At 30.5% G+C, this 12,815-nt stretch overlaps 1 protein-coding gene across 2 annotated transcripts; it reads right to left on the bottom strand.

The window, feature by feature from the left end:
* Positions 1-1,590: 1,590 nt before the first annotated feature.
* Positions 1,591-12,107, bottom strand: LOC106687730 (uncharacterized). 2 transcript variants are annotated; one of them, XM_014431765.2, is made up of 5 exons: positions 11,206-12,107; positions 5,109-5,245; positions 4,917-5,015; positions 4,619-4,807; positions 1,591-2,070 (listed from the first exon to the last, which is right to left on the bottom strand). In XM_014431765.2, exons 1-5 carry the CDS (start codon positions 11,348-11,350, stop codon positions 1,888-1,890), a joined length of 753 nt encoding a protein of 250 aa, XP_014287251.1. In that variant the 5' UTR covers positions 11,351-12,107; the 3' UTR covers positions 1,591-1,887. The 2 variants fall into 2 exon arrangements, with proteins under 2 accessions (XP_014287251.1, XP_014287250.1); XM_014431764.2 differs by having other exon boundaries at positions 4,619-4,810; positions 11,206-12,105.
* Positions 12,108-12,815: the final 708 nt, after the last annotated feature.

The following is a 12,815-nucleotide window of genomic DNA, read 5'->3' on the forward strand; positions in this document are numbered from 1 at the left end:
CTGTGCCTTTTCTTTGTCTAACATACATAGACGACAGGTGGAATCCTCCACCAGTCTCATCTTCTTAAGATGATATTTTAAGGGGGAGTGGGCCTTCAGTTTTTTATAAAACCAAAAACATAGGGTATAAGTATAAATGTAAACAAATTTAACCATACAACAAAAGGACCATAAAATATTTTAATTTATATAATTAATGCAGTTCATATAAAATCAAGTATGTTATGAAAATGAGTTCATGACGTTTTCATGAATTTTTAGGTAAAAAAGTACCATCAAATTATCTTATCTCTGTTTATAATCAGATTATGTTTAGAAAATTGCGTATATAATTCATACAATGTTCATTGTTCTATACTAGTTATGGTTTTCTAATAAAGTCCATTTTAAACTAATAAAAATATAGTTAATATATTATTGTTCCTAAATTAATAAAAAAAAAAAGTCAAGATCCTGGTCAATAGCAACAACATTAGTAGAGAGTAGGCTTTAAAGAGATTTATTTAGAGGTAAAAGAGTCCAGTGTGACTGTGAAAATAAAATATCCAAGTAGTCTACATTATAAATGAATTCATTGATGACAAAGTATTTTAATATGGGAAAAAAAAATCAAAAAGCTCTACATCACTACTGGGAAAAAAGATCATAAATGATTTTAAAAAAAGCAATGTGTAATATATATTTTATGGGATGATGAATATTTCAGATGGTTTATCCTGGAGATGAAATTGCTGGAAGACTCCTGAAATGTTGGTTAAAGGATTATAATATAATGAAAAAATTATAAAGACTTTTTCTCAAAACCTTACCTATTATGAAATACATATTTAAGTATATAAATAAAAAAAAGTGAAAGGAAAACCACTGTAGTTTAGGAATTTTCTTGAAGTTTATTTTTATATAGAATTGATTAAATAATCACCCTGTTCTCCATCGATGTTGTAATTGTGATAGTAATGAGGCCATGAAAACAGAGTCAAAGTTTATTTTTTATTTATATTTATTAAGAACAATACAAATATATAAAAAGAACGATAAAATTAGGCAGTCTTTTCTTTATAAAGTTTATTATCACATAGCCCTATAATAATATATAAATGGAGGAACATACAAAATTTTGGAAAAAAAAATTATCACAATATAGTTTAAGGTGGTATAGTTTATAACATATAACAATATTATAATCAATACAGTTTGAGGTAGATAAAACAAAATTATGACCAAAAGAAACTGAGATCACACCTCTTAAAGACTAGATATAATTATGGCATAGCTTTACAAATATTTGATTTTAATTTTACATTAAGTCTTACATTAACATTAGAACAATGTAATTATTACTTACACTATAGTTTAAAAGGGAATTGATATTTATTAGAAATAGTTCTATGCCTAAATTATTTGGTTAATAAGTTATTTATTCAAAATTACTGAAATTGATTTAACTTTCCTTTTTATTTTCTAATCATACAATTAAAAATCTTTGAAACCATCAAAATTTCATGAATCAATTTATAATTTTTTTTAGGTATATTTAATTTTTTTTTAATTACAGATGTACAAGTTTCACGCATTTATTTTTTTGTAATAACAATTAAAACAATATTACCAACAGTTATAAATAGATTCAGTCATTTTTATTTAAAAAAATAAAATGATATTACAAAAATATCACTCTATGTAAATTAGAATTACTGGCAGTTAAATTAGTAAGGACTCTATTAACCTTAAAAATGTGTAGTCAAAAATTTAAAAGCGAATTTTTGATTTCAGGAATAAATATCAAATATCTACTATAGCTGAACAAATTACAGTGAATATGTACAATATCTACATTACAAACATTAGTGTATGATAATGTCTGTTGTACTAAAAATATTTATAAAATTAAGAAGATGATGAAGCTACATTATTACGATCTTCAATTTCACTCAATTCGGTGTCATATACCAAATTTGTAATAGCCCTTTTAAGATTTATTTGGTTTGTTGGCCTCATCCTTTTAACAGAGGAGGCTACTGCTAAAAAAAAGTAGTCCACGCTGTCAAAGGGCAATGAGGAGCAAGACATCTGAAATAAAATTTGTCAATAGTTTAAGGCTCTACTTTAAATAAATACACATCTCAGGGAAAAAAATAGCATTATTATGAGTAGGTGTTACTCTGTTAGTAAAAGCTATAAATCATGAAACTAAATCAAACTTTGGACCTTTTTTTCTTTCTTTCCTGAAATTTATTTAGTAATTTAAAAAACAACAACTAATAATTAGAAAACAAATTATAATAGGATCAATAAATGATAAATTGTAATGAAATAGATGCAAATGCAAATTGTTTCAGTTTTTTATAAAACCAAAAACAACTTCCAGTAAGGAATCTATAAATGTGATTCATAGTGCTTTTAATTAAATGTTCATTTTTTAGTTTATGAGCTAAAATGTTTATTTTTACATAGCCAAGGGTCAGTATGCGATCAAACATGACAAATATTTTCATCACAATATAATTTAAAAATCTGGTCTGTGCATCACACAAATTTCATTTACCACCATACTTTTAGATGAAATTGATCCTGGTTTCCTTCAGAACAAATATTTTTATATTAATATTAATTCTTGATTCAAACTTCAAATACTGAATTGTTATAGAATCCTAAGGATGATTTTATGGATTTAACCATTCTGCCACTAAAAGGTTCACATATGTGTTAAGTGAAATTAGAAATGTGATTATATAATAGCTATAATAACAAAGAAATGCTATCGATTGGCTTTTTAAAAATCTTTGGCTTTCTTTAGTACATACCACTATTATTTCTGGAAATGTGTTTTCTACCAACAAAAATATATTTTTCCCTAAGTTCTAAGTTCCCTAACTCCTTTTATAGTTTAAAGAATTTTTTTTTAACATCAGCATATAACATTTATCAGGCTATATTGATAGTACAGACCATTTAATTTTTCTTTTACAAACCGAGTTTAATCAAAATTATTTAACCCATATACAAGAAAATCGAACAAATATATAAAGTCGAATTGATATAATAAATTAGTCACATCCCAGGTATATTCTCAATACAATACTTTCCCTTCCTGTGTTTAAATTGTTTGGATATGAAAACAGGCAAATTTTTAATAAATGACTGCATCCCAATGCTTATTGTTGAAAGATTATAAGAATGAAAAGTACCTAATTTTAGGAAAAAAAATTGAATTAAACTTGTTAAATAGACAGGGGGTTGGTGAATTCGTGGGCGAATTGAGTATTGGGTATTAGAAAAAGTACCTCTTGGTGTTTAAACTTGTTTTTCTTCTTTACCCAGCATTTTTTGTCTTAGGAATCTTTTATAAAATAACTTTTTTTGTATTCATATTTTTCTGGATTTAGTTTCATAGTATTATTATTATTACACTGAGGGTCGGGAATCCCTTCCTCACTCCAACCCAATTGGATCTTTTGTGAGTTATTCCTCTTTCCACTAGATATCCCATATGAATCCTATGCTTCTTACGAAGCTCAATAATTCTTTTGGGTTTGTTCTAGAAATGTCTTCAGGTTCCATTCTGTCCTGTCCCAAATACTGTAATCTTCGGAAGGCAAGGGCAAATACTGTGATCTTCACATTTACACAGAATATGCTGTGCCTTTTCTTTGTCTAACATACATAGACGACAGGTGGAATCCTCCACCAGTCTCATCTTCTTAAGATGATATTTTAAGGGGGAGTGGGCCTGAGGAGTCCTGTTTTCATCCTCAGTTCATTTCTAGTAAGGTTAAGGTAAAATTTTGCCTTTTCCTCTGATATTTTAATGAAGAGCTTGGATTGTTTAATACCTGGTTTCAGCGTCCAGTATGTTTCCTTCTCTTTTTGTTCCCAGGAGTTAACCACTTTCCTGATTGCACTTCTAGATATGTTGTAATATGGCTCAGGGCCAATTAGCATCATTTCTGATCCCTTCCTAGCTAGGAGATTGAAGGAAACAAGATGGCAGATATCTTGTTTCCTTCAATTCCCTCATGTCCTGGGGTCCACATCAAGGTCAGTTTATTCCCTCTGGCTAATTCCTTTAGTCTCTCCAGGCAATTCCAGACTAGCCCTGATTTTATAGTATAGGACATTATTGCCTTTAAAACAGTAAGACATTACTGCCATTTTGGGTTTAATTCCCCATTTTTTCCAAATTAACTTTTACACGTAGTTTCATAGTAACTGCAATAAATAAGTTTAATAAAATAAAATTTGACTCAAATATTTTATGTGCTTCTATGTGATAGATGAATGAATATATTATAGGTAAATTGAGGGAGTTGACATAACCCTATCTCATTCAAAGCAAAAGTGAAGCCAACAAGACCACGGCCAAGGTACTACGCTTTACATTGAGTTTAATAGAAATGTCCGCCATTGTAATCTAAACTGAACCAGAGAGCAGCCAGTAATTGGCTGGTAATCTTCCCCTACTCCTGCGACACGACCAGTTCCACATGATTCCTACCTTTTTGGCTTCACTTTTCCTGCCAGCTTACTCTTTCCATTATACTCATTTCTTCAAGGTAAAAATTGACTCAATGACTATAAATGAAATTTTAACATAAAATAGTGAATCTCCTGTAATCACCTGTTCTAAAAGGTGTTCACTGTTATCCATGAAGTGGACACCAACCGCCATCGGACTGTTGAAAGAGTCCTTCCTCCTCCTCTTCAGGTTGTTGGCCTGCCTTCTTGATGGTGACTCCTCCATGACTGCCTCCACGGGCAGCTCCATCTGTTCCTTGGAGTTATTTTCTTTTTTTATTAGGTCCACTTCCTGCTGCAAATAATAGCAGTGTTGAGAATGATTTCGGTTGGGAAGGGTTTTGAAATGGTGTTAGTGGGGCTGTTACTTTAGACTTTTAAAATAAAATTTAAGATCTTACCCAGGAATTTTCACTTGGCAATTCCTCTGGACTGGAAGACCTGCTCATTTTTTCTAATGAGAGGTCCAAAGTTTCCTCGTTATGATGAGTAAAAGGTACCTAAAAAAAAAGTTTAATTTAAAAGTTTTATCATTTATAAGCAACACGTTGATAAGGGGTTTCAGATAATGCATTTCAAAAAATGCTATTTACCTTCGTTGCAATATGAGGCAAAAGAAATCGCATTTGTTCTTCATGTTTCCACTGTTTAGAATTGGGTCTATCCTTCTTCCTTAAAGACTTAACAAAAGTGTCTCGCAAGTTCTTCCACTTATTCTTAACTTTCTCCACTGAAAATAATGAATACATCTTAATGCTGTACAAATTCTATTTATTTTATAAATATGACTTGAGAAACAATTTTGTTTTTACAATAATCACTTAAATTCATTAAATTGAAAAGAAAAAGAACTAATATGTTTATATTTTTAATTTACAAATTAATTTAAACCATTTTATTTTCATTTCTAATATATGAATTATATTTTGGATAATTTATCGTAGTAATTTATCTTTGACAGGATGGTGAGGATCGCAGTTAAGATTAAAAGTAATTATAATTACAATAAGTGGTGATTTTACTTTAGTTTTTTTGTTTTTTTTAATCCTTATAGATATTGGCCATGCAACATAAAAATATATTCTGAAATTGTTAATGTCATTGTTGGTTTGGTAATTTTTTCTAGTCAAAACTAAAAATCAAGACAACATAATAAAGTGTTAATTTGTATTATTTTATTCTACATGATTAACAAATTTTTATATGATAATGAAAATTGTTGTAATGTTATCTCAGCTTGTGGACTTAATATTTTCTGAACTTGTTATGGAATATTTTAGATGTTTTGACTCATGGTAAGAATTCGAATGTTTTTTTTTATGACACCCAATACTTTAATGTTGTTTAGAACATTATTGGTTAATAAATTGGTATGTTTTTCGTTTACATCCTGATAACAATGGTTAGAAATAAGTACATTTCTTTCTGAGTCTTTCTGGAATTCTATATACTTGTCTAAACCAGTTTTCTTTAGACTCGCTTACAGTCTTAATTATTACTATGATAAGTTTAGTCATGTCAAGTATACTGATAGGGTCTGCTACTTTAGCCAGCTAACTTGAACAGGAGTTAAATGTTACCTCTTTATAGGAGTGTAGAAGGAATGCAAAACAACAGGCAAGGAGTGACTGATAAAATTACTTGAAACTATCTGATACGTTATTGAGTTTACAAATTAATGAATTTACTTATGAATTATGTACTACTTATGGCATTACAGCTTTAATTAGAAATTGATTTTTGAAATTGTTTATTTTTTTAAATAAGGGAATTATATCTCTAATGTAAATATTAATGGTTCTATAATTTAACAACTCCATTTTAAAGTAATAATCAACATTATTACTTTCCGAGTAAAAGTATTAATATTGTACGAACTAGGAAATACTATGACGAAGGGGCAGCACATAGAAACAGGTGTAGTGGGCACGGCAAAAATGAAGTGCGTTGTGGAAGGTCAGTGGCGATGGGAAATTCACAGCCACGTGATTGGTGGCCACTTGGGGTTGAATACTGGCACCTATTCTTTCAGTGGCCGTCAATTCGAAATTCTCAAAAGACATTTAAATATGTTTTAAAATTGTAAGTAGCAGAACATAACATACATTTCCTCTAAACTATCCTGAAACCCGAGAATGAAATAGAAAAGAGATTTGAAAAGCCAACTCTTAACTAGAATTAATAATACACAAAGTGCTTTGAAACCACGTGGTCTCGTGGGGACCAGCTGTTATAACCTCCAGTGAAGTTATGTTTATATGCCGCCGTGATTGATATCACAAGGGCGGAATCGGTCCTAGTTATAATGACGTTATGATTAGGATATTCCGCGGGCTAGAAGGAATGTTATAGGAATTGGAGTGAGAGAAGAAAGTACTCACCTATGATGTGGTTGCTGTTTCCGAAAAGCTTACTAGTTATGTCGCTCCAGACACGATTCTTCATTTGTACGTTCTTGTACTCCTTGCAAGACGTGTTGTAGAGGATAGGCCTTCGAGAGACCTGTTCGATAAGACGAACATCCATGGTGAACGCGTACGTCCAGACTGAGGCTGTCGTTGGAGGGAGCAGGTAAGAGACCATCCGCTCGACGCCAGCGAGTCCAAGCCCTTTCCAGGGGTTGTGGTTTTTGGAATATTGCGCTCGGGGCTTAACAGTCATGTACCTTTCTTTGACAGTTTTAGGGCAATGAAAATTTATGCCTACCTAATTTTATTTACTGCCAAAATTTATAAATTAGAGGGGTACTTATCTTTTTAAAAAAATCCCAAACAATTATGTTTTTTTTAATAGTGGAGGATGTCTCCAAGATAAAATAATTTGAATTTTCTTTCATTTTTATTTTAAACAGACGATTTTCAAACATAGATTGGCTCAACAACACTCTGCACCTTTAGTTGACAGTGTTCTGGTGACTGGAAAAATGGAAGTTCCTGCTTAATTTAAATATTAGCTAAAATGTGTAAAATATCGGGGGATGTATCTTTTAGGAACACTATTGTTTTATTTTGGACTACAGAATAAAATTATTTTAATTTAATCAGAAAAATACAGATGACCATTTCGTTTTGGAAATACAATTTTTTTTTGTTGAGATTTTGGTGAGTGCAATAATGCTAAGGTATAACGATTCGCGATCAGCTTTGTTTAATTTGTGTGGATATAAATGCATTAAAGAATGATGAATTGGATAAATTCTTTCCAAGCTCGTTGGAATGTGATGACTTGACCATAGGAGTAGTGGCAGTGTCAGTTCGAAGATGCAACGTTTCAGGTCGTTCAACTGCAACTGCAGGGCAATATGGAATGTAATACAGAAAACGCTGTTGGGGAAAAAGGAAGAGCAATGAGGTGTAACTCTCTTTTAGGTTAACATCTTTGAGGAAGGGTCATAAAAAATATCTCTTATGAAAAACATTTCCGTAGTCGAACAATCGTTTTGTGGCCTTCTTTTAAATTAAGAAAATTACATGTGAGGAATGAAGTGATGCGAAATTTTTCTCAGAATCTATACTTGTCTGCAAAAAATGTTTAGTCTCTTAGTAAAAAAATAACTATAAATCATTAATTATCGGTTGGGATCATTAAGTATTAAGTAGTGTAACCTCATCAGTGTTCCACAGACACACACACACACACATATATACTTTTTTTATTTCTTTAGCTACTTGTTACTCTCAAACAAACATACCAAAATTTTAAAAAAATACTTTTTTCTACTAAAAATGTATGATAGAAATAGTTCCTACTTCATTGAGAATATGTTTATCATTTATTTATTTTTTAAAGGAAAATGGAAATCTCTACCACTACAACTCATGTAGTGTCAAGGGTTCAGTATATAGTGTGCATATACCGTCTCTTAAACAATGATTTTACAATAAGGATCACGCTCAACTGCAAGAATTTTCCCCAATTAAGGGTATTCACTTTATGAGGCAGGGTGGACCCCTTGGTGGACTGAAGAACTCCCCGAAACAACTGAATTGACTCATAATTACAATACCAGAATAAATAATTATAGACCACAGCCGGATTCGAACCCGGGTCTTTGGAGTTGGAAGCAGATCGCTTTACCACTGAGCCTCCTCGCTCCTCCATATATTAATTTCTTCCTTGGAGAAGTTTGTCGGGGGGTGCGGTCAGCAAAGAACAACATAAATAAACAAAACCATATTTATTTATTTTATGCCGATGTTTCGACCTGAGTTTCAGGTCTTCATATATTAATTTCATTCTAGCTGTTTTGAAATTATATATATATATATATAATATAAAAGATAAAAACAAAAACATTTCTCTATGTTTAATGAAAATTAAATTTATTTATTCCTTCATTATAAAATAAATATTTTAACCAGTTGTCTTTATCATTTATATATTAATATTCCTATGTTTTGTTGATATTTTTCACCTTGTATTTATTTTAAAATTAATTCCTTATAATTTTTTTTTTAATATTTATTTTTTTAAATCCTTCAAAATTATATTTGAATCTATGTATTACAATTTTTGAAATAAATAGATCTAATAGATATTTTGCAAAAAAACCTTGAAAAAACCTTTGATTAATAATAATAAAAATAACACATGAACATGTCACCAAGTTTAACAATGAGAAAATTAAAATTTATTCATTCATGAACCATAAAATAAATATTTTGAACAAATTATAAACTGCCATTTTAACTTAACAATATCGAGGATTTATTCTTCAAATACTTTTTTTTTTATTGTCAATAAATCACTTCTTACCATGAGAAGTTAAAACAATGCTAATTAATCTCAATTTTACCTATTAGTAGCAAATTAAGGAGGCGTATAAACAAAAATATTAACATAGTACAATAAAGAAAGGCAGAGCAGTATGAAGTAAACAAAAAGTTGAAAAGTCTACACCGGAAATGCCTCCCAGACCCAATAACCCCTCAACCTTGGACAGTACGCGCTTTAAACACTCCCTTTCTCTTCCCTTGGAACAAAGAATGGTTTAGTTTGCTTATTAGTAAATAAATTTTGGTCCGTAATGAAAAAAACGTTTATTGATAATATTGTTGACTATTTTAAAGGTGTTTTGAATGCAATCGACTTTTGGTATAAATTTGTTCCTGGCATAAAGTAATGATTTAAAAATGATAGAAATATTTGAATGAACTTTGAACTAAGAAGGAATTATAATAATACTTGATTTGCGTTCGATATTGAGATTGATAACCTCCCTAAATAAATAAATAACTCGATATTTGATAACAGGCATTAATAACCTTAATCTAGTAGTGTTGCTATTCCTTGTTTTATAATCAAACAACAAGGATATCATTATTTCAAATATTACTAATGTAATCGTTTTATTTATTGATAGATATTGAAATCTGCATCAACATTATTGGACAGTAAGAAATAATGATTAATGATCACAACCATACTAAAATTTAGAAAAATAAAAATATATAAAGAAATAAAATAAAATGTAAATATATACATGAAGAAAAATAAAATAAATAAAAAAAGGATAAAATAAAATTTCTAATATTAAATATCAATCAAAATGATTGTGGGAAAATTTGTTAGAACAATATAAAACCCACATTATTAAAAATATTTTCTTTTTTATTCCGTAAAGATCGAATCATTTTAATTTTATGAAAGAAGATGGTCAGTGTTGCGGACAAAATGACCATCTTATATTTTAGTTTTACGGTCAACTATATATACATATGTATTTTAATTTTATATTTAATAATTAATTGTTTGAAGTAATTATCCTGGGAAGATGCAAAGGCCTCTCTCTAAACTAAAGTTAAACAATGACGTAATTTATTGCGAGCTAGGAGGGCAGGTAGAAAGCCCTTGATGTGAGTGTCATGCAGCAAGGGTCGGTACCCAACGGTGCCTATGCATCCCTTAAGGGGGAGGGGCGTCTTTTTGTCCTACCCTCGCCTTCTTTCTTCTCTGCCCACGTTGCCAATTCTCTGATTTTTGAAAATAACTCTTAAAATTTAGTTACTTAATGGCTGCTTAAGAATTATTCATGCACTTATAACCTATTAAATATATACTGCATTGTTTATAATATACAAAAATACTCTATTTCGAGAAAACAGGGATGAATATAATTATTTTGTTAAAAATTAGGGGTTACTGTTAAAACTAAAGTATGTTATTCTTCATGGAAGTCAAATTCTAATTTTACATTTCGTTTTCACTTTTAAGGGAACTTCAGAATCTATAATTATGGGATGTTTCTCCGGAAAAGTGAGGATAAAGTGAAAAAAAAAATAGGAAATTATAAAAAAAAGTAGAACAATAGCTTAGTTATTATGTTTAAGTTCAAAGTCGTTAGTGAACTAAAGAATTATTAATTCTGATGTGATGTTAGCTTATTATAAAATTGTTATCGATTTTAAAATCTGTAATTATTAAAATCAATTTAGCATGCTATACTGCTTGGTATGTTGAATTGTTACGAACCGCTGAAGTTGAGTTGTGGAAAGGATAAACAATGGTGTGAAACCACGTGGCCTCGCGGGGACCAGATGTTATAACCTCTAGTGAGGTTACGTTTATATGCCGGCTTGATTAATATCAGTGTTGGAATCAATCCTGGTAGAGTGTGACGTTATGATTAGGATTATTCCGCGGGCTGGAAGAAAAGTTATAGGAATTTGAGTGAGAGAAGAAGATACTCACCAATGATCGGGTTATAACTTCCGAAGAGGTTGGTAGTGATTTCCACCCAGGCGTGATTTTTCATTTCCAAATTTTTGTACTCCTTGCAGGACGTGTTGTAGAGGATAGGCCACCGACAGACCTCTTCAATGAGACGGACATCCATTGCGAACGCGTTCGTCGAGACTGAGGCTGTCGCCGGAGGGAGGGGGGGGGCAGGTAAGAGACCTTCCGCTCGACGCCAGCGGTCCAGGCGCGCCCCTTTGCAGGGGTAGGGGGTGCAGTTCTGGGAATATTGTGCAGCTCTTGGAATTTAACTGCCCTCTGTCAACCCTTAGTTGATAGTTTTAGGGCAAAGGAAATCTATACCTGCCTAATTTCGTGAATATTAACCAAAGTTTATAAAATATAGGGGGATGAATTTTCTAGAGAACATACAAAAATATTTTTTAAATTAATTTTGAAAGTAGTAGATGTGCCAGAAAAAAAAAATATGAATTTTCATTTTTAATTTAAACAGAAAACATACTGAGGTGGTCTAAATGAAATGTTCGGCTAAATTATGTACTTGAACTCAATTGGATACTATTCTCTCTATTTTTATTATATTATTAAAACTTAAAAAAAAAACAAAAAAAAACATAGAATGTCATCAGGTATATGTGTTGCCTTGTCTGAAATTGCCAAATTGCAAAACATAAAAACAATATGTTAAATTAATAAAGAATGTCTGACAATTCTAAAAATACTTGTTTGAAATTTTTAAACCTCCGCTCATGTCTGCAAATGTTTTTTTTTTTTCGTTTACATACTTAATTTCTGTAATGTTACGGTTGTAAAAGAAATTTAGCATAAAATCCCACTTCAAACTTGCTTAGCGGTGTTAATCACATTTTGGCACTTGACCTGAAAGAAACATAAAAAAAAAACATATTAAAATCAATGTTTGAAAAAAATGTAATCCTAATTGTTTTGAATTAGAGTGCTACTAATGGTTAGTTTCTCTACACGTGCGGTCCGGGTGCGGTCAAAAAAACTAAAATAGTAAATGATTATACTATTTTTATTGAGCCAACGTTTCGCCCCACGTTGCAGGGCTTCGACAGGGCTACAAAAGATACAAACACTTGACATAGTTACAAAAAAAAAAAAAGAAAAAACATAAGTAGAAAATAATAGGGGTATACAATGAAAAGTAAAATATAATAAGAAAAATTAAAGGCTGTATAAAGCAAATGAAAAGGGTAATAGTAACAGATAGATAAGGAATAAAATAAGAGAAGAAATATTAAAGAAAGTACAAATTAAGAGATGAAAAAAGAAAAGAATTAAATCAAATGATGAGATAAAATAAGAGAAGAAATATTAAAGAAAGTACAAATTAAGAGATGAAAAAAGAAAAGAATAAAATCAAATGATGTGATGAGACAGAATTCATACCTGTTTTGACGGGAATCAAAGTCAGAGTGAGACGTTTGTATTGAGAGGAGTGGGGGTGGCAGTTAGCATGCCACAATAACGCAAATAATTTTAAAGTAACCATTGTAAAAAAAAAATATTTAAATTAGGTAAACAATAAATGGTAATATACATAATAGAGAGGGAGAAGAGATATTTACAAAATTATAAAA

This window comes from Halyomorpha halys, unplaced genomic scaffold (assembly GCF_000696795.3).
Source record: "Halyomorpha halys isolate HHAL.00 unplaced genomic scaffold, Hhal_1.1 Scaffold1001.1, whole genome shotgun sequence".
NCBI classification, from domain to species: Eukaryota; Metazoa; Arthropoda; class Insecta; order Hemiptera; family Pentatomidae; genus Halyomorpha; species Halyomorpha halys.

Bases quoted from the DNA above. Each gene is read 5' to 3' on its own strand.
- LOC106687730 (XM_014431764.2), bottom strand. From the start codon at position 11,350: ATGGATGTCCGTCTCATTGAAGAGGTCTGTCGGTGGCCTATCCTCTAC. The intron at 5,246-11,205 runs GTGAGTATCTTC...CATTATTTTCAG, and splicing joins AAGTTATAACCCGATCATTG to TGGAGAAAGTTAAGAATAAG. The intron at 5,016-5,108 runs GTAAATAGCATT...CTTTTTTTTTAG, and splicing joins TGCCTCATATTGCAACGAAG to GTACCTTTTACTCATCATAA.